General features: G+C 39.8%; 1 protein-coding gene across 1 annotated transcript; it reads left to right on the plus strand.

Moving 5' to 3' along the window:
- Window positions 1-3,743: 3,743 nt before the first annotated feature.
- LOC138885464 (uncharacterized) lies at window positions 3,744-11,056 on the plus strand. Its single transcript, XM_070166415.1, has 2 exons — window positions 3,744-4,111; window positions 10,966-11,056. Exons 1-2 carry the CDS (start codon window positions 3,744-3,746, stop codon window positions 11,054-11,056), a joined length of 459 nt encoding a protein of 152 aa, XP_070022516.1.
- The last annotated feature ends 2,509 nt before the right edge of the window (window positions 11,057-13,565 follow it).

Here is a 13,565-nt window from a genome sequence, read left to right on the forward strand (position 1 = left end):
AAGGATAGAATGCACAACAGGAGGATATTGGAGTCACATGGGGTTGATTTCACTACCTTTCAGCTGGATGGCAGGGCCCGTAGATGGTGGCAGTCCTATGTTCTTAGCAGGCCAGCAAGTTCTCCTCCCATCACTTCGGGTCAGTTCACACAGTTATTCTTGGACAGGTATATCCCACCCTCTAAGAGGGAAGAGTTGCGGTATCAGTTTGAGCAGCTTGAGTAAGGTCAGATGTCTGTGACCGACTATGAGGCGAGGTTTTCTAAGTTATCTCGCCATGTATTGATAATACTTTCTACTGATGCAGAGAGGGTACGAAGGTTCGTTGCAGGGTTGCATTATGGCATCAGGGACAACATGGACCGAGAGGTGGAGATGAGGACTCCTTATCAGCTAGTAGTGGATATTGCTCGGAGGATTGAGGGCTACCGTCTAAGGGGTAGGGAGAAGATGTAGCAGGATAAGAGGGCTAGATTTTTCGGGGAGTTTAGAGGTGCCCCACTAGGGGTAAAGGTCAGTTTGGGAGGGGTCGGCCCAACAAACCCCCATATTCAGTACCACACCTGCTCGGGGTGCTCTAGCATTCCCCTATTTCAGCTCCATGTCAGAGAGTTCTTATCGCCCATCAGCTATTCAGGGTTCCTCCAGTGGGTATTCAGGTCCCTAGGGTTCTTCTGGTTCCTATTTCAGTGTTATGCTAGAGAGTTCATACCGTCTACCGACTATCCAGGCTTCTTCCAGTGGGTCTACAGGCCATCAGGGTCAGCCATCAAGGCAGTAGGTCACCACACTGCGGAGTTGTTTTTAGTGTGGAGACCTTGGTCACATGAGGATATACTGCCCCAAGCTTCGATGCAAGGCAGTACAGCAGGGTCAGTAGCCCATGATTTCAGCACCGGTTCCCTAGCCGTCTAGAGGTAGGGGCAGACTGGTAGAGGCCTTCCTACAGGTGGAGGCCAGATAGGGAGAGGTCATCCAGCTACTGCTCAGTCAGGTGGAGGCCAGCCAGCCGGCGCTCCATCCAGATTCTATGCCCTTCCGGCTAGGCCAAATGCATTGGCCTCAGATGTCGTCATCACATGTATTATTTCTGTCTGTAGTAGAGATACTTCGGTATTATTTGATCCAGGGTCTACCTATTCATATGTATCATCTTTGTTTGCTCGTTTCCTGGTTATTTCTCCTGAGCCTTTTGGCATTCTTGTTCATGTATCCATTCCTATGGGCGATTCTGTGGTTGTGGATCGGATCTACCGGTCCTGTGTAGTCACATTCGATTGTTTGGAGACTAGAACGAATCTCCTGTTGCTTGATATGATCGACTTTGAGATCATCCTGGGCATGGATTGGTTATCTCCACATCACACCGTCTTAGATTGCCATGCCAAGACTGTTACATTAGCAATGCTGGGGTTGCCAAGGTTGGAGGGGAAGGGTTGCAGAATTGATACATCTAGTCGGGTTATCTATTTCCTGAAGGCTCGGTATATGGTCGAGAAGGGGTGTCTGGCTTATCTAGCATATGTTCAAGACACCGCTGCCGATTCTCTGATGATTGATTCAGTTCTAGTAGTCTGAGAGTTCACCGATGTGTTTCTTTCTGATCTTCCTGGCATGCCACCAGATCGTGATAGTGATTTCTGTATTGATTTGGCTCCAGGCACCTAGCCTATATCTATCCCATCGTATCATATGGCTCCGAAAGAATTGAAAGAGTTGAAGGAGAAGCTTGAGGAGTTGTTAGCAAAAGGGTTTGTTAGCCCCAGTGTATCACCTTGGGGTGCACCAGTGTTATTTGTGAAGAAGAAGGATGGGACTATGCGGATGTGCATTGATTACCACCAGTTGAACAAAGTCACCATCAAGAACAAGTATTCGTTGCCTCGTATCGATGATTTGTTTGACCAGTTGCAGGGTGCTAGGGTGTTCTCTAAAATCGACTTGAGTTCAGGGTATCATCAGTTGAACATTTGGGGCTCAGATGTTCCAAAGACTGCATTCCGGACTAGATATGGCCATTATGAATTTTTGGTGATGTCCTTTGGCTTGACTAATGCCCCAACAGCATTCATGGACTTGATGAACATGGTTTTCAGACCTTATATTGATTCCTTTGGCATCGTCTTCATTGATGACATCTTGATATACTCATGTAGCCTGGGATAGCACGAGCAACATTTGAGAGTAGTGCTTCAGACCTTGCGAGAGCAAAAGCTATATGCTAAGTTCTCCAAGTGTGAGTTTTGGCTAGAGTCAGTGGCATTCTTGGGGCATGTTGTGTTAGGAGAGGGTATTAAGGTCGATCCCAAGAAGATTAAGGCAGTCCAGAGTTGGCCACGTCCTACTTCAGTAACTGAGATCAGGAGTTTCCTTGGGTTAGCAGGTTATTACAGGCGATTCGTGCAAGGCTTTTCATCTATTGCATCACCTCTGACTAGATTGACCCAGAAGAGTGCTCCTTTCCATTGGTCCAATGATTGTGAGGCGAGCTTTCAGAAGCTCAAGACAACTTTGACTACAACACTAGTTCTTGTATTGCCTTTCAGTTCGGGGATGTATACGGTATATTGCAATGCTTCACGTGTTGTATTGGGATGTATATTGATGCCGGAGGGGCGAGTTATTTGTATATGCTTCACGTCAGCTGAAGATTCATGAGAAGAATTATCCTGTGCATGATTTGGAGTTGGCCGCGATTGTTCATGCTCTTAAGATATGGAGGCATTATCTGTATGGGGTGTCATGTGAGGTTTATACTAATCATTGCAGCTTACAACATTTGTTCAAGCAGAGAGATCTCAATTTGAGGTAGCGCAGATGGCTTGAGTTACTGAAGGATTATGACATCACCATTCTTTATAACCCGGGCAAGGCAAATATGGTCGCGGATGCCTTAAGCAGGAAAGCAGAGAGTATGGGTAGCTTGGAATTCATTCCAAAAGAGGAGAGGCCTCTATCGTTGGACATTCAATCCTTGTCTAATAGACTTGTGAGGTTGGATATTTCAGAGCCCAGTCGAGTTCTTGCGTGTGTGGTTGCTCAGTCTTCATTATTGGGGCAGATCATTCGATGAACCATATTTGGCGGTTCTTAGAGAGACAGTGCCACAGGGAGGTTCCAAGGAGGTTTCTATTGGCGAGGATGATGTTTTGCGTCTCCAGGGTCGCCTATGTGTTCCTAAGGGAGACTGAGGGAGAGGATACTTGAAGAGGCTCACAGTTTGCGGTATTCCGTTTATCCGGGTGCGATGAAAATGTATCGTGACTTGAGGCAGCATTATTGGGGGTGGAGAATGAAGAAGGACATAGTGGAGTATGTGGCTAGGTGTTTGAATTTCCAGTAGGTTAAGTTTGAGCACCATAGGCCGGGTGGCCTACTTCAGCAGGACGCTATACCAGAGTGGAAGTGGGAGCGCATTACTATGTACTGCGTTGTTGGGTTGCCCCGGACATTGCGGAAGTTTGATGCAGTATGGGTGATAGTTGACAAGTTGACCAAGTCGGCACACTTTATTCCGGCTGTGACTACTTACACTTTGGAGAGATTGGCTGAGATTTACATTTGGGAGATAGTCCGGTTGCACAGTGTGCCTGTGTCCATCATATCAGATAGAGTCCCTCAGTTCACTTTCGCTTTTCTGGAGAACCGTTTAGAGTGAGTTGGAGACCCGGGTATAACTTAGCACAGCATTCCATCCTCAGACCGATGGGCAGTCAGAGCGGATAGTTCAGATTTTGGAGGACATGCTTAGAGCATGTGTGATTAACTTTGGTGGACAGTGGGATCAGTTCTTGCCTTTGGTAGAGTTTGCTTATAACAACGGCTACCAGTCCAACATCGAGATGGCTCCATTTGAGGCTTTATATGGGCGGCGATGTCGTTCTCCTATCAGGTGGTTTGAGCCTGGTGAGGCTAAGTTGTACGGCACAGACTTGGTGAAAGATGCCTTGTATAAGGTGAAGTTGATTCAGGAAAGGCTTCGCACAGCTCAGTCCATACAGAAGAGTTACGCGGATCAGAAGGTGCGTGATGTAGCATTCATGGTTGGCGAGAAGGTACTCTTAAAAGTCTTACCAATGAAAGGTATAATGAGGTTTGGGAAGAAGTTTAGGTGAGTTGGAGAGGTTGCTTACGAGCTTGCTTTGCCCCCCAGCTTATTGGGAGTTCATCCAGTATTCCACGTGTCCATGCTTCAGAGGTATCATGCCGACTTGTCCCATGTGTTAATCTTCAGTACTATTTAGCTGGATGAGAGTTTGGGTTAGAGGGGGAGCCAGTTTCCATTGTTGATAGACATGATTGCCAGTTAAGATCCAAGAGGATTTCAGCGTTGAAAGTCCAGTGGAGGGGCCAACTAATCGAGGAGGCGACCTGGGAGTCCGAGGAGGACATGCGTAGCAGATATCCACATTTATTCGGCACCTCAGGCACTTTTCTATGTCTGTTCAAGGACGAACGTTTATTTAAGAGGTGGAGAATGTTATGACCCCGACTGATCGTTTTGCTTTATAGAACCATGTTCCCCTAAATAAAACTTCTCGTGCTTGCTTTAACTAATTTACGACCTGCAGGGATGGTTGGTTCGGGATTTGGAAGAGTTTGGGTTGAAATAGGCTCATTTGATTCGTTAAGATTTTCTGAAAAAGGCTAAGTTTGACTTTGGTCAACATTTTTTGGAAACTGACCCGAATTTGTGTTTTGACGGTCCCAGAGTGAATTCCCAATCATGGTCCTTGCGGATCGGATCATCCATATAATATACAAAAAGAAATCCAGATATTTGAGATCTTTCTCTTTGAATAAGATCTCAATTCCAGCGACGGTTTCATTAGATATTTATGTAGGAAAATATGGGACCTGGACGTATGCCTAAAATCGAATTTCGAGGTCTGTAGCCCGATTAATGAATTTTTATTAGAAATTGTTAAACTAAAATTCAAAGGATTTAAAAAATTAGCTAATGATTGAGCTCGTATGTTGGTTTCGGAGCCCAACACATTTCCAATATAACATTTAAGACTTGCTCGCAAAATTTGGTGTCAATCCGAGTAGTATAAATACGTTTCGGCACGTTAGAAATAAATTGAAGAACTTGAAGTTCATAAGTTTGATTCAATTGGTTTTAGGGGGTTATTCTTAGATTTAGCGTTGTTTCAGGCCTTCCGAAGGTTCGAGCGGGTCTGTTTTATGATTTCAAACTTGTCGGTATGTTCGGGTGGGGCCCGGGAGCCCCGAGCGTCAATCGGACGAGGCTCGAGTGAAGTTGGAAAATTTGGGAAGAGCTGAAGCTTCAGGTTGCTGTCCTAACCGCACCTGCGGTTGGTCAGCCGCAGGTGCGAGACCGTAGAAGTGGTTGTCCTTTCACAGATGCGGCCAAGGCAGGCCAAGCCAAAGCCGTAGAAGCGGCTCCTTAGCCGCAGAAGCGGTCCCAGCTCGCTTGGTCAAATCTGAAGATGTGGCCTTCCTCTCACAGAAATGGGACTGCAGATGCGGAAATCACTAAAGCAGTGAGCTTCATTTGATACTGGCTTTAAGCCATTTTGGCCATTTTTCACTCCCCCATTGGGCGATTTTGAAGCTCTTGAGAGAGGACTTTCTCCTAGCATCTTGAGATAAGTTTATCCTACCTATTTCTAGTTTAATACTTGAGTCTTGGGTAGATTAACACACAAAGATTAAGGTAAAATCATGGGGTTAGAGCAAAACCTAGGGTTTTGATAAAAGTTAGATTTAACAACGAAATTTATTATGAAATGAATTAGAAATCATATATTATTGATCCTTAGGTTATAAAGAATAACTTTCTTCGAAAAATTTTGGAATACGGGCACGTGGGCCTGGGGTCGGTTTTTAGGAAACTTGTGTTTAAGGTTGGAAAATTGCTTTAATTGTCAGAATGTGATCTTGTGAACTTTTATTGACTAGTTCCTACCTCGTTTAATTAGTTTTGGATCGTTCGGCTCCAAATTGAGAGTTTGAGCACGTTCTTGGTATTGGAAGTACACTTCAGAGTGAGGTAAGTCTCCTTTCTAACCTTGCAAGAGAGAATTGTCCCCATAGGTGTAATAATTGAATAATTTGCCACTAAATGCGGGGGCTACGTATGAACTAGGTGATGAGAGTCCGTGCGTAGCTATTATTTTGCTAATTATCCAGGTAGTTTAGGACCCGTGTCATGCCATATTTGCGAATGTCTATGTATTTTCTTGCTAATGTGATTACTTAGGATATGCTAGAGAATTGGAAACGAACATAAGTGAATGTATGTACTTGTTGAACACTTGTATGAATTTATTTGAATATAAATGTGCCTTTATGTATTTTCCTGATGATAATTGATATTTGTGGATCGGGCCGATCGCCTTGGTAGAAATAGATGTATCTATGGTCCGCGCCATTCGACTCTCTGGCAGTGCACAGTTTTTTTTTCTGTTGGATCGGGCCATTGACCTCGGCATAATGTGCGCATGATATCTATGTAAAATCTTATTCATGACTTGATGTGTTAAATGTTTTGAAATATAAATGGCTAACTGTGATATTATTAAAGACATGACTTAATTACTTCTTGCTACAAACTGTTAATTACTTACGACTTCCATGCTTAGCATAATACTTTATTATATTATTTGACCCTAGTAAGTATTAAGTTGACCTCTAGTCTCTACTTTTTCGAGATTAAACTGGATACTTACTGGGTACATATTGTTTATGTACTCATACTATGCTTCTGTACTTAATTGTACAGGATCTAAGGCAGGTACATCTAGCTATCTGTCTGGTGCACATCACTGATCATAGTCTGAGACTTTCATCCTGCGCCGTTCTGCAGCTTGATGGAGTCTCTCTTTATTTTGGTTGTCTATTCTATTTCAGACAGTAGGATAGATTTATTCTTTCGTATATTCTACTAGTTGCCCACAACTTGTGACACCAAGTCTTGGCACACACATTAGTAGACTATTCTTTTGGGAATTGTATAATTATTTTGGGTACATTACTGATTATCACTTGTTTTAAATTTCCAGTTTAGAAATTGTAGTACTTATTTTTGGTAAAGTAAAGTGAACACTTATTTATATTTCCGCGTTGGCTTGCCTGATAATGGTGTTGGACGCCATCTTGACCTATAATGGAAATGGGCCTTGATAGTTTACATATCATGTTAATTTAATTAATGGCCAAAAATGAAATTAAGAGAAACTGAAGAAAAAGTTTGGTTTAGTTTCATTTTTAATTGGGCCCGAATAATTGTAATAACCCAATTTTCCTTTCATTTTCCCCAATCCCACCTCCACTTAAAACCGGTCCAGCCCTCTTAATACCTAATCGACCCCATTTTCTCCCCAAATGATCTCATCCATTGATCAATTATGATCTAACGGCTGGGAACTGAATAACCAAAACCTTTATATTTGTCGACCCCCTAACCCCCAAACTCACCTCATTTTTCATCTTCCTCACCCTCTCTCCAAACACTAGCCGCCCCAATTTCTCAAATCCCTCACCGGCAGCCACCACCACCAATTACCACCAAATCTTGACCAAACACTCACCAATTCCTCATCTCCTCAAATCCCATAGTCATTCCCTTCAAATTGCTGAATATTTGCCCGATTTTCAAATCTAAGAAAGTAGAAAAGTCAGAAAACCCTAAGTCCATCTCTTTATTAAAATCTCAGATTCGTTTTGGCTCAAACTTACGTGAATTTATTGTTCTTTCATGTTAGTTTTGTTTCATTTCGAAACTCGCCGAGCCTTCATCAAAAAGGCACTGACCGGCCAAGCTTTGTTGAAGCTTGCTTCAATTGAATCATCTTTCTTTCCATAGGTACACCCTCACTTTTTTCTATTATTCTTTTTGTTATTATGGTTTGTTGAAAATAGAAGGATTTTTAATTTTTCTGTGGTCCGTTTGACTTAGTTTAATTAGGTTAATTTGGTTTATAAATTGGTTAAGTAACAGCAGATTAACATCTAGTATATTTGTTTTGAATATGATTATGGATGGATTTTATTAGTCAGTCGCATGTTTGGCAATTTAATGGTTTTCTGTGTGTTTTAAATTTTTCGATTAGATTAGCACTTCAAATACATGCCTTCCATGTAAATGTGTGATTGAGTAATTGATGATTTCTGTTTGAGGTTGGATAGAGGTCAGCATATTTGGAAGTAACATAAAAGGTTAAAAGAAAAGTGATTTGCAAGAATTGGGGGACTAAAAGGTACACTAAAATTGTGGAATCTGAGTTGGTTATGTGGGAAGTTTCTAAAAAGGATTAAAATGCAATAAAATGAAAGAACTAGGTCAAATTGGGGTTTAAAAGAGTGAATTTTCAAAAATTAAAAGAGTGGGAAATGAGGGAAAATTCTAGAAAGGGACAACTGTCCATTTTTCTGTTACAAAAGATGCCAATTCCCTAATTTTTAGGGAGCTGGTAGAATATTCTCACACTCTCCGTCTTTCATACAAAGCACACTCTTACATTCTATAAGAAGGGACTCTTCCTCACATTCTCACACACGGAAAAACCCTCCGAAATTCAGAATCCTTTTCTTCATTTTTGACACCGATTCACTGATTCTCTTGAGAAAAATACTCTAATATTTGAATTTAGATTAAGAAGAAAAAAAAGAAACAAAAAAAAAAGAATTAAAAAGCCACTTTAAATTCCATTGCAATGTTTCAGTAGTTCCTGAGTTCTCGTTGGATTTTGGAGTGGATTTGAACCTGTTTTTGTTGTTTCTGCTGTTTTGTTAAGCTTGGTTCCATCTTTGGTTTCTCTTACCTTAGACAGGGATTGATTTTGTTATTTCTTCCCACGATTAGCCGTTGCTCTTCTCCAAAGTCAGAAATTTACTTTCTGTTATTTGCTTTTGTTGTAAGCCTTGTATCTTCTGTCCAAACGATGTAGATTTTCTTTCATTTGAGTGAGAGTAGTGAAATTGGTTCATGCTTTGTTGTGTTTCATTATTGCCTAATTGATTGATATTTGTCATGTTGCATCTTGTTTGACTCTACTGTATTGAAACCTGAGTCTAGTTGCAATGTGAGTTTACTGTATTTTCATGTTAGAAAAAATGGTTTTCTTTTAAATTTGTTTTACTTATTTTCTTTGAATAACTGGTGTTTCCAAGGATGAGGTTTGGGCTGAGATACATGTGAAAGAAGGAGGAGGAAATAGAGTATGCTAGTTCAAGTGTCTGAAGCACACTTTCTTAAGGCCATTGCTAAGATATTACATACAGGCGTTGAAGCTAAAAATTAACAAGTTAGAAGGTTATTTTCTCTATTAATTCAGGTCATGAATTTGTTCATTTAAGGTGTAATAAAAAAAATTATTACTGTTAAATCTGAGATCGAACAAAATATTCATGCTCAGTATGTTATACTTAATTCAGTCCCCTGCAATGATAGCTTTGTGATTATGAACTGCCATTGGGCTTGAGAAAATTACAAATATGGTGAAATGTTAGTAATTATAGAGAATGATAATGTTATTTGAAAATAAGTAATTAGTACAAAAATAGTACTCACAGCTGTATATGTATTCCATTTGAGATTTTAAATGTATGAGTTAATTTTTGATTATATTAAGGCTAGCGTCAAGTCATTTTGTTGATTTGTTGTGATCCGGTCATAGACAAGGCTCTCTCTTAAGTCCCAATTTTACGTACAATGACTGCAAGATTAGACTTTATCTTTCTTATTCTAAGTACTAATTTGAATGTACAACCAGTAATAACATAATTTGAATTTGATTGCATTCCCTTGTATTTAATTAGTTTTTGTAGTGCCTCATTGAAGTGAAATTCTTCTGAACCTTAGCTCTTAATAATCCTCGAAGTCTTTGATGGAACCTGAAACTTTATAATCCCTCATCAAATCATATAACGTAGATGCATCTCTTTCCTAGCAAATGAATCCCATATAGCTACGACTTTACAATCATATTAAATGGCCTCAACAATTTTGAACATCGTAGCTTGCTTAGGCGCGATTAATAATAAATCATCGTGATTGTGGGTATAGCTCCTGTGGCATGGTCACGATACATGGCACACCCTTTTTAAGAATTAGGTCTCTTAGGTTATAGGGTTGGGTCAATTGGGTATTGGACTCAAATGTAATGGGTTTAAGATTGGGCCAACTCAAGCTTAAAATTGAGCTCCTCACATAAAAATATGACAAAAATTAGTCCAAAAATTTTCTTCTTATCTTTTTTTTTTTGGAAAAATAAACTATCAATACCATTTTTGTATTTTTTATTATTTTTATTTATTTTAATTTTATGAAAGGTAAATAAACTAAAAGTAACTAGATAAAATATCAATTAACTAAATAAAAGAAAAATATTTTTGTAATTTTTATTTTGTGATAAAATAAAGTCAAAGAGTCAACTAGTTAAAATAGCGATATTAGACCTAAACTAAATATTTAAATGCTAAAATATGTAAAATCTTGGGGAGGATAAAAAATTACATGTCTACAGCTACCTCTCTTTGAGTGGAAGCACGAAGAGTTTTCACATAAAGAACGACGAGACAGATTTTTTGACCCGACCCTTATTTAGAGAGACCAAAAATTAAAAGAAAGGAGAATGTGACTGAGCTCTGGTATCTGAGTTGCCTACATATACTTGGCTATAAAGGAATCAAGCCACGTGTAGTTCGGAAGTAGGAAAAGGGATGAAGTACCAAGGTGGAGAGTCGATTGAGGTGTCGTCAAGGTTTTTGTCCGCGGTTCCTACCATTACATCAAAATAAAAGGATATATTACAGCAAAAATAAAAGAAAAACACAAGATCCTATCTACTTCTTGTCTTGAGTCTTCTATGAATCTCCACTTTCTCCTTCAACATGAAACTGAAAATTCACCCCATTCTCCAGGCGGGCTCCTGCTGCTTCGACTTGAAATAAACATGAAATTTTAGTAGACTTGAGCTTGCAAACCTTGCCTTTCAGGTGGGCTCGTGCTACTTCTGATTTGAACTTAAAATTGCCCTTATTCTCCAGGCAGGATCCTGCTGTCTTTGGATTGAATCTTGAAAACTGAAAGTTGACCCTGTTATTCAGGCGGGATCCTGCTGTCTTTGACTTGAATCTTGAAAACTGAAAGTTGACCCTGCTCTTCAGGCGGGCTCCTGATGCTTCTTGAACTTGAAAATTGAAAGTTGATCATGTTCTTCAGGCGGGATCCTCCTGCTTGATTTTGAACGAAACTGAAAGTTGACTCCGTTTTTTAGGCGGACTCCTGATGTCTTTAACTTGAATCTTGAAAACTAAAAGTTGACCATGTTCTTGAGGCGAGCTCCTGTTGCCTTTCCGACTTGAACTTGAAAATTGAATGTTGACCATGTTCTTTAGACATGTTACTGATGCCTCTGACTCGAACTTGAAAACTGAAAGTTGACCCTATTTTTCAGGTGGGCTCCTACTGCTTCTTGGACTTGAAAATTGAAAGTTGACTCTATTCTTCAGGCGGTATCCTCCTGCTTGATCTTAAAAGAAACCGAAAGTTGACCATATTCTTTAGATGGGCTCCTGATGCTTCTCTAATGTGAACTTGAAACCAAATTTTGAAATATTGCCCCTTGTTCTCCAGGTGGGTGCCTGCAATCAAAAACAACAATACAAATAAAATTTTATGCCCCAGTTTGCACTAGGAATATTTGTGAGTTGTTAGCAAAACTGTAAATCACCTATGCTATTGATGAAGGATGCAATGATGAGAGCAAAATTAAAGACTCGACTAGGATGTACTGACAACCATTGTACTGACAAAATTTGGGTACGACACTTGAAAAATTCAAGCTTCCAAGCTTTGATTCGGACATAGTCTTTGTCCCTGTTTCAAACAAAGAAAACTTGTGAGTGTAACATGGTGGTTGGTTTGTGGTTTTGACTTTGAGGGTGATTGCTCCTACACATGACATGATAACTTTAATTTCAACTTGGGGACCTTGCCTATTATTGGCTAATCACTTTCTTGTCAAAGCTTATCATAGAAAACACATCTGATCTGTTCAAGTCCCAAATCCCTCTATTTGTTGCATTGTGTTCATGAATTGATCGAACCTTCACATTTCACATGAATACCGAAGTACGTCGATGTCAACTGTCACCCACTCAGTGCGCATACTACACTTTCCTGACTTATGCCACTTTGACGTGCTAACCAGACTCTACTTTGTGCAATTGGAAAGATGGTAGCAGATTTTTATGTCATTTCTTACTTGTTCTGACAAAACAAATTCAAGAGGACTTAACAAGGCAAGAAGAACAGAGTTAAGGGGACAACATAAAGAGATGACATCTAACAAGAAAATTACCAAGTAGAAAGTTATCAGATGTGGATACCAACTCTAATGACCGTGACATGCATTTTGGATTTAATGGCCTAATCTGTCAAGCAAGTCTAATGTTCAACTCTTGTTGTATCTCTAAGCCGTGAAACTGGGCTTCAATGCTTCGATTATCCTATCTGATTCATGGTCCTTATTCGACTTGTAGTGTCTAAAAGGTTTTCACCATCAAGCCTCTATCATTTTGTTCTTTGTCTCAACTCACCGTCGTCTTATGGTGCTTGTAAAGGTTTTCACCAATAAGACTCTCTCATTTTATTCTTTTCTTCTTATTTCCTCTGATTTTGCAGATGAAAAGGCATTAACCATGGTAAAAATATCATGTGCTCTTAGCATGGCTAACTCGGCACTCCCAAAGATTATCTGAGAGGTCTTTTTTGGACTGTAATGTGGCTTTTGGGCAAGGTTAGAAAGAAAGGATATCATAAGGGCTCAAAATAACTAAGATAACAGGGTTAATTTGTTTACAACTTTTGGAATCCATTTTAAAACTTTGCCCTAATTTCTAAAACAAAAGAATTTGATTCTTTCTTTCTTTCTTTCTTTCTTTTTGAGATGGAGTTTCTAAGACAAAATGCCCCACCCTTGACTTTGTGAGATTATGAAATATTTTATTTGGTGAGACCGAACCGTAAGGTTGCCTACGTATCTTGTGATGACAAGAATCAGGTCGAACGTAGTTTAAAAGACTACTGTTTGTTGCTGCTATTTTCTTTTTTTTTTCTTTTTTTCTCTTCTCTCTTTTTTTTTGAAATTTTCTTTTGGAATGAAGTTTCTAAAACAAACCTTATGTGGCATGATATTTTTTTTCTAATGACTCTAACTTGATTCCAAAAGAGGGGAGGTCAAGAAAATTAGCATAGGCTCAAAAAAGGGGTACCGAATGGTATAAAGTATTTGGGTAGCTGAAAAAGGGTCTCCCAATCCCTGAAAATGCCAAGTACAACACATGCCACTTAAGGATGAAAAAGGAAGATCACGCATAACATTTCTTTTGCAACTTCGGCAGTGATGACACAGATATGACTTTCACTTTTCTTTAGTTCCTTGTCAAGTACAGAGCTCTTGTTGGGTAATTTCTTCTTCACAATGGATCTTTTCTGCCAGTTTGGAGCAAAATCTTTTGGCTTTATCTTGTAACTTGAGATGCACTTGAACTGAAAGTTGCTTGCTTCAACTGTCTGTGACGCACTCTTTTGT

Source organism: Nicotiana sylvestris, chromosome 2 (assembly GCF_000393655.2).
Source record: "Nicotiana sylvestris chromosome 2, ASM39365v2, whole genome shotgun sequence".
In the NCBI taxonomy this organism is placed as follows: Eukaryota; Viridiplantae; Streptophyta; class Magnoliopsida; order Solanales; family Solanaceae; genus Nicotiana; species Nicotiana sylvestris.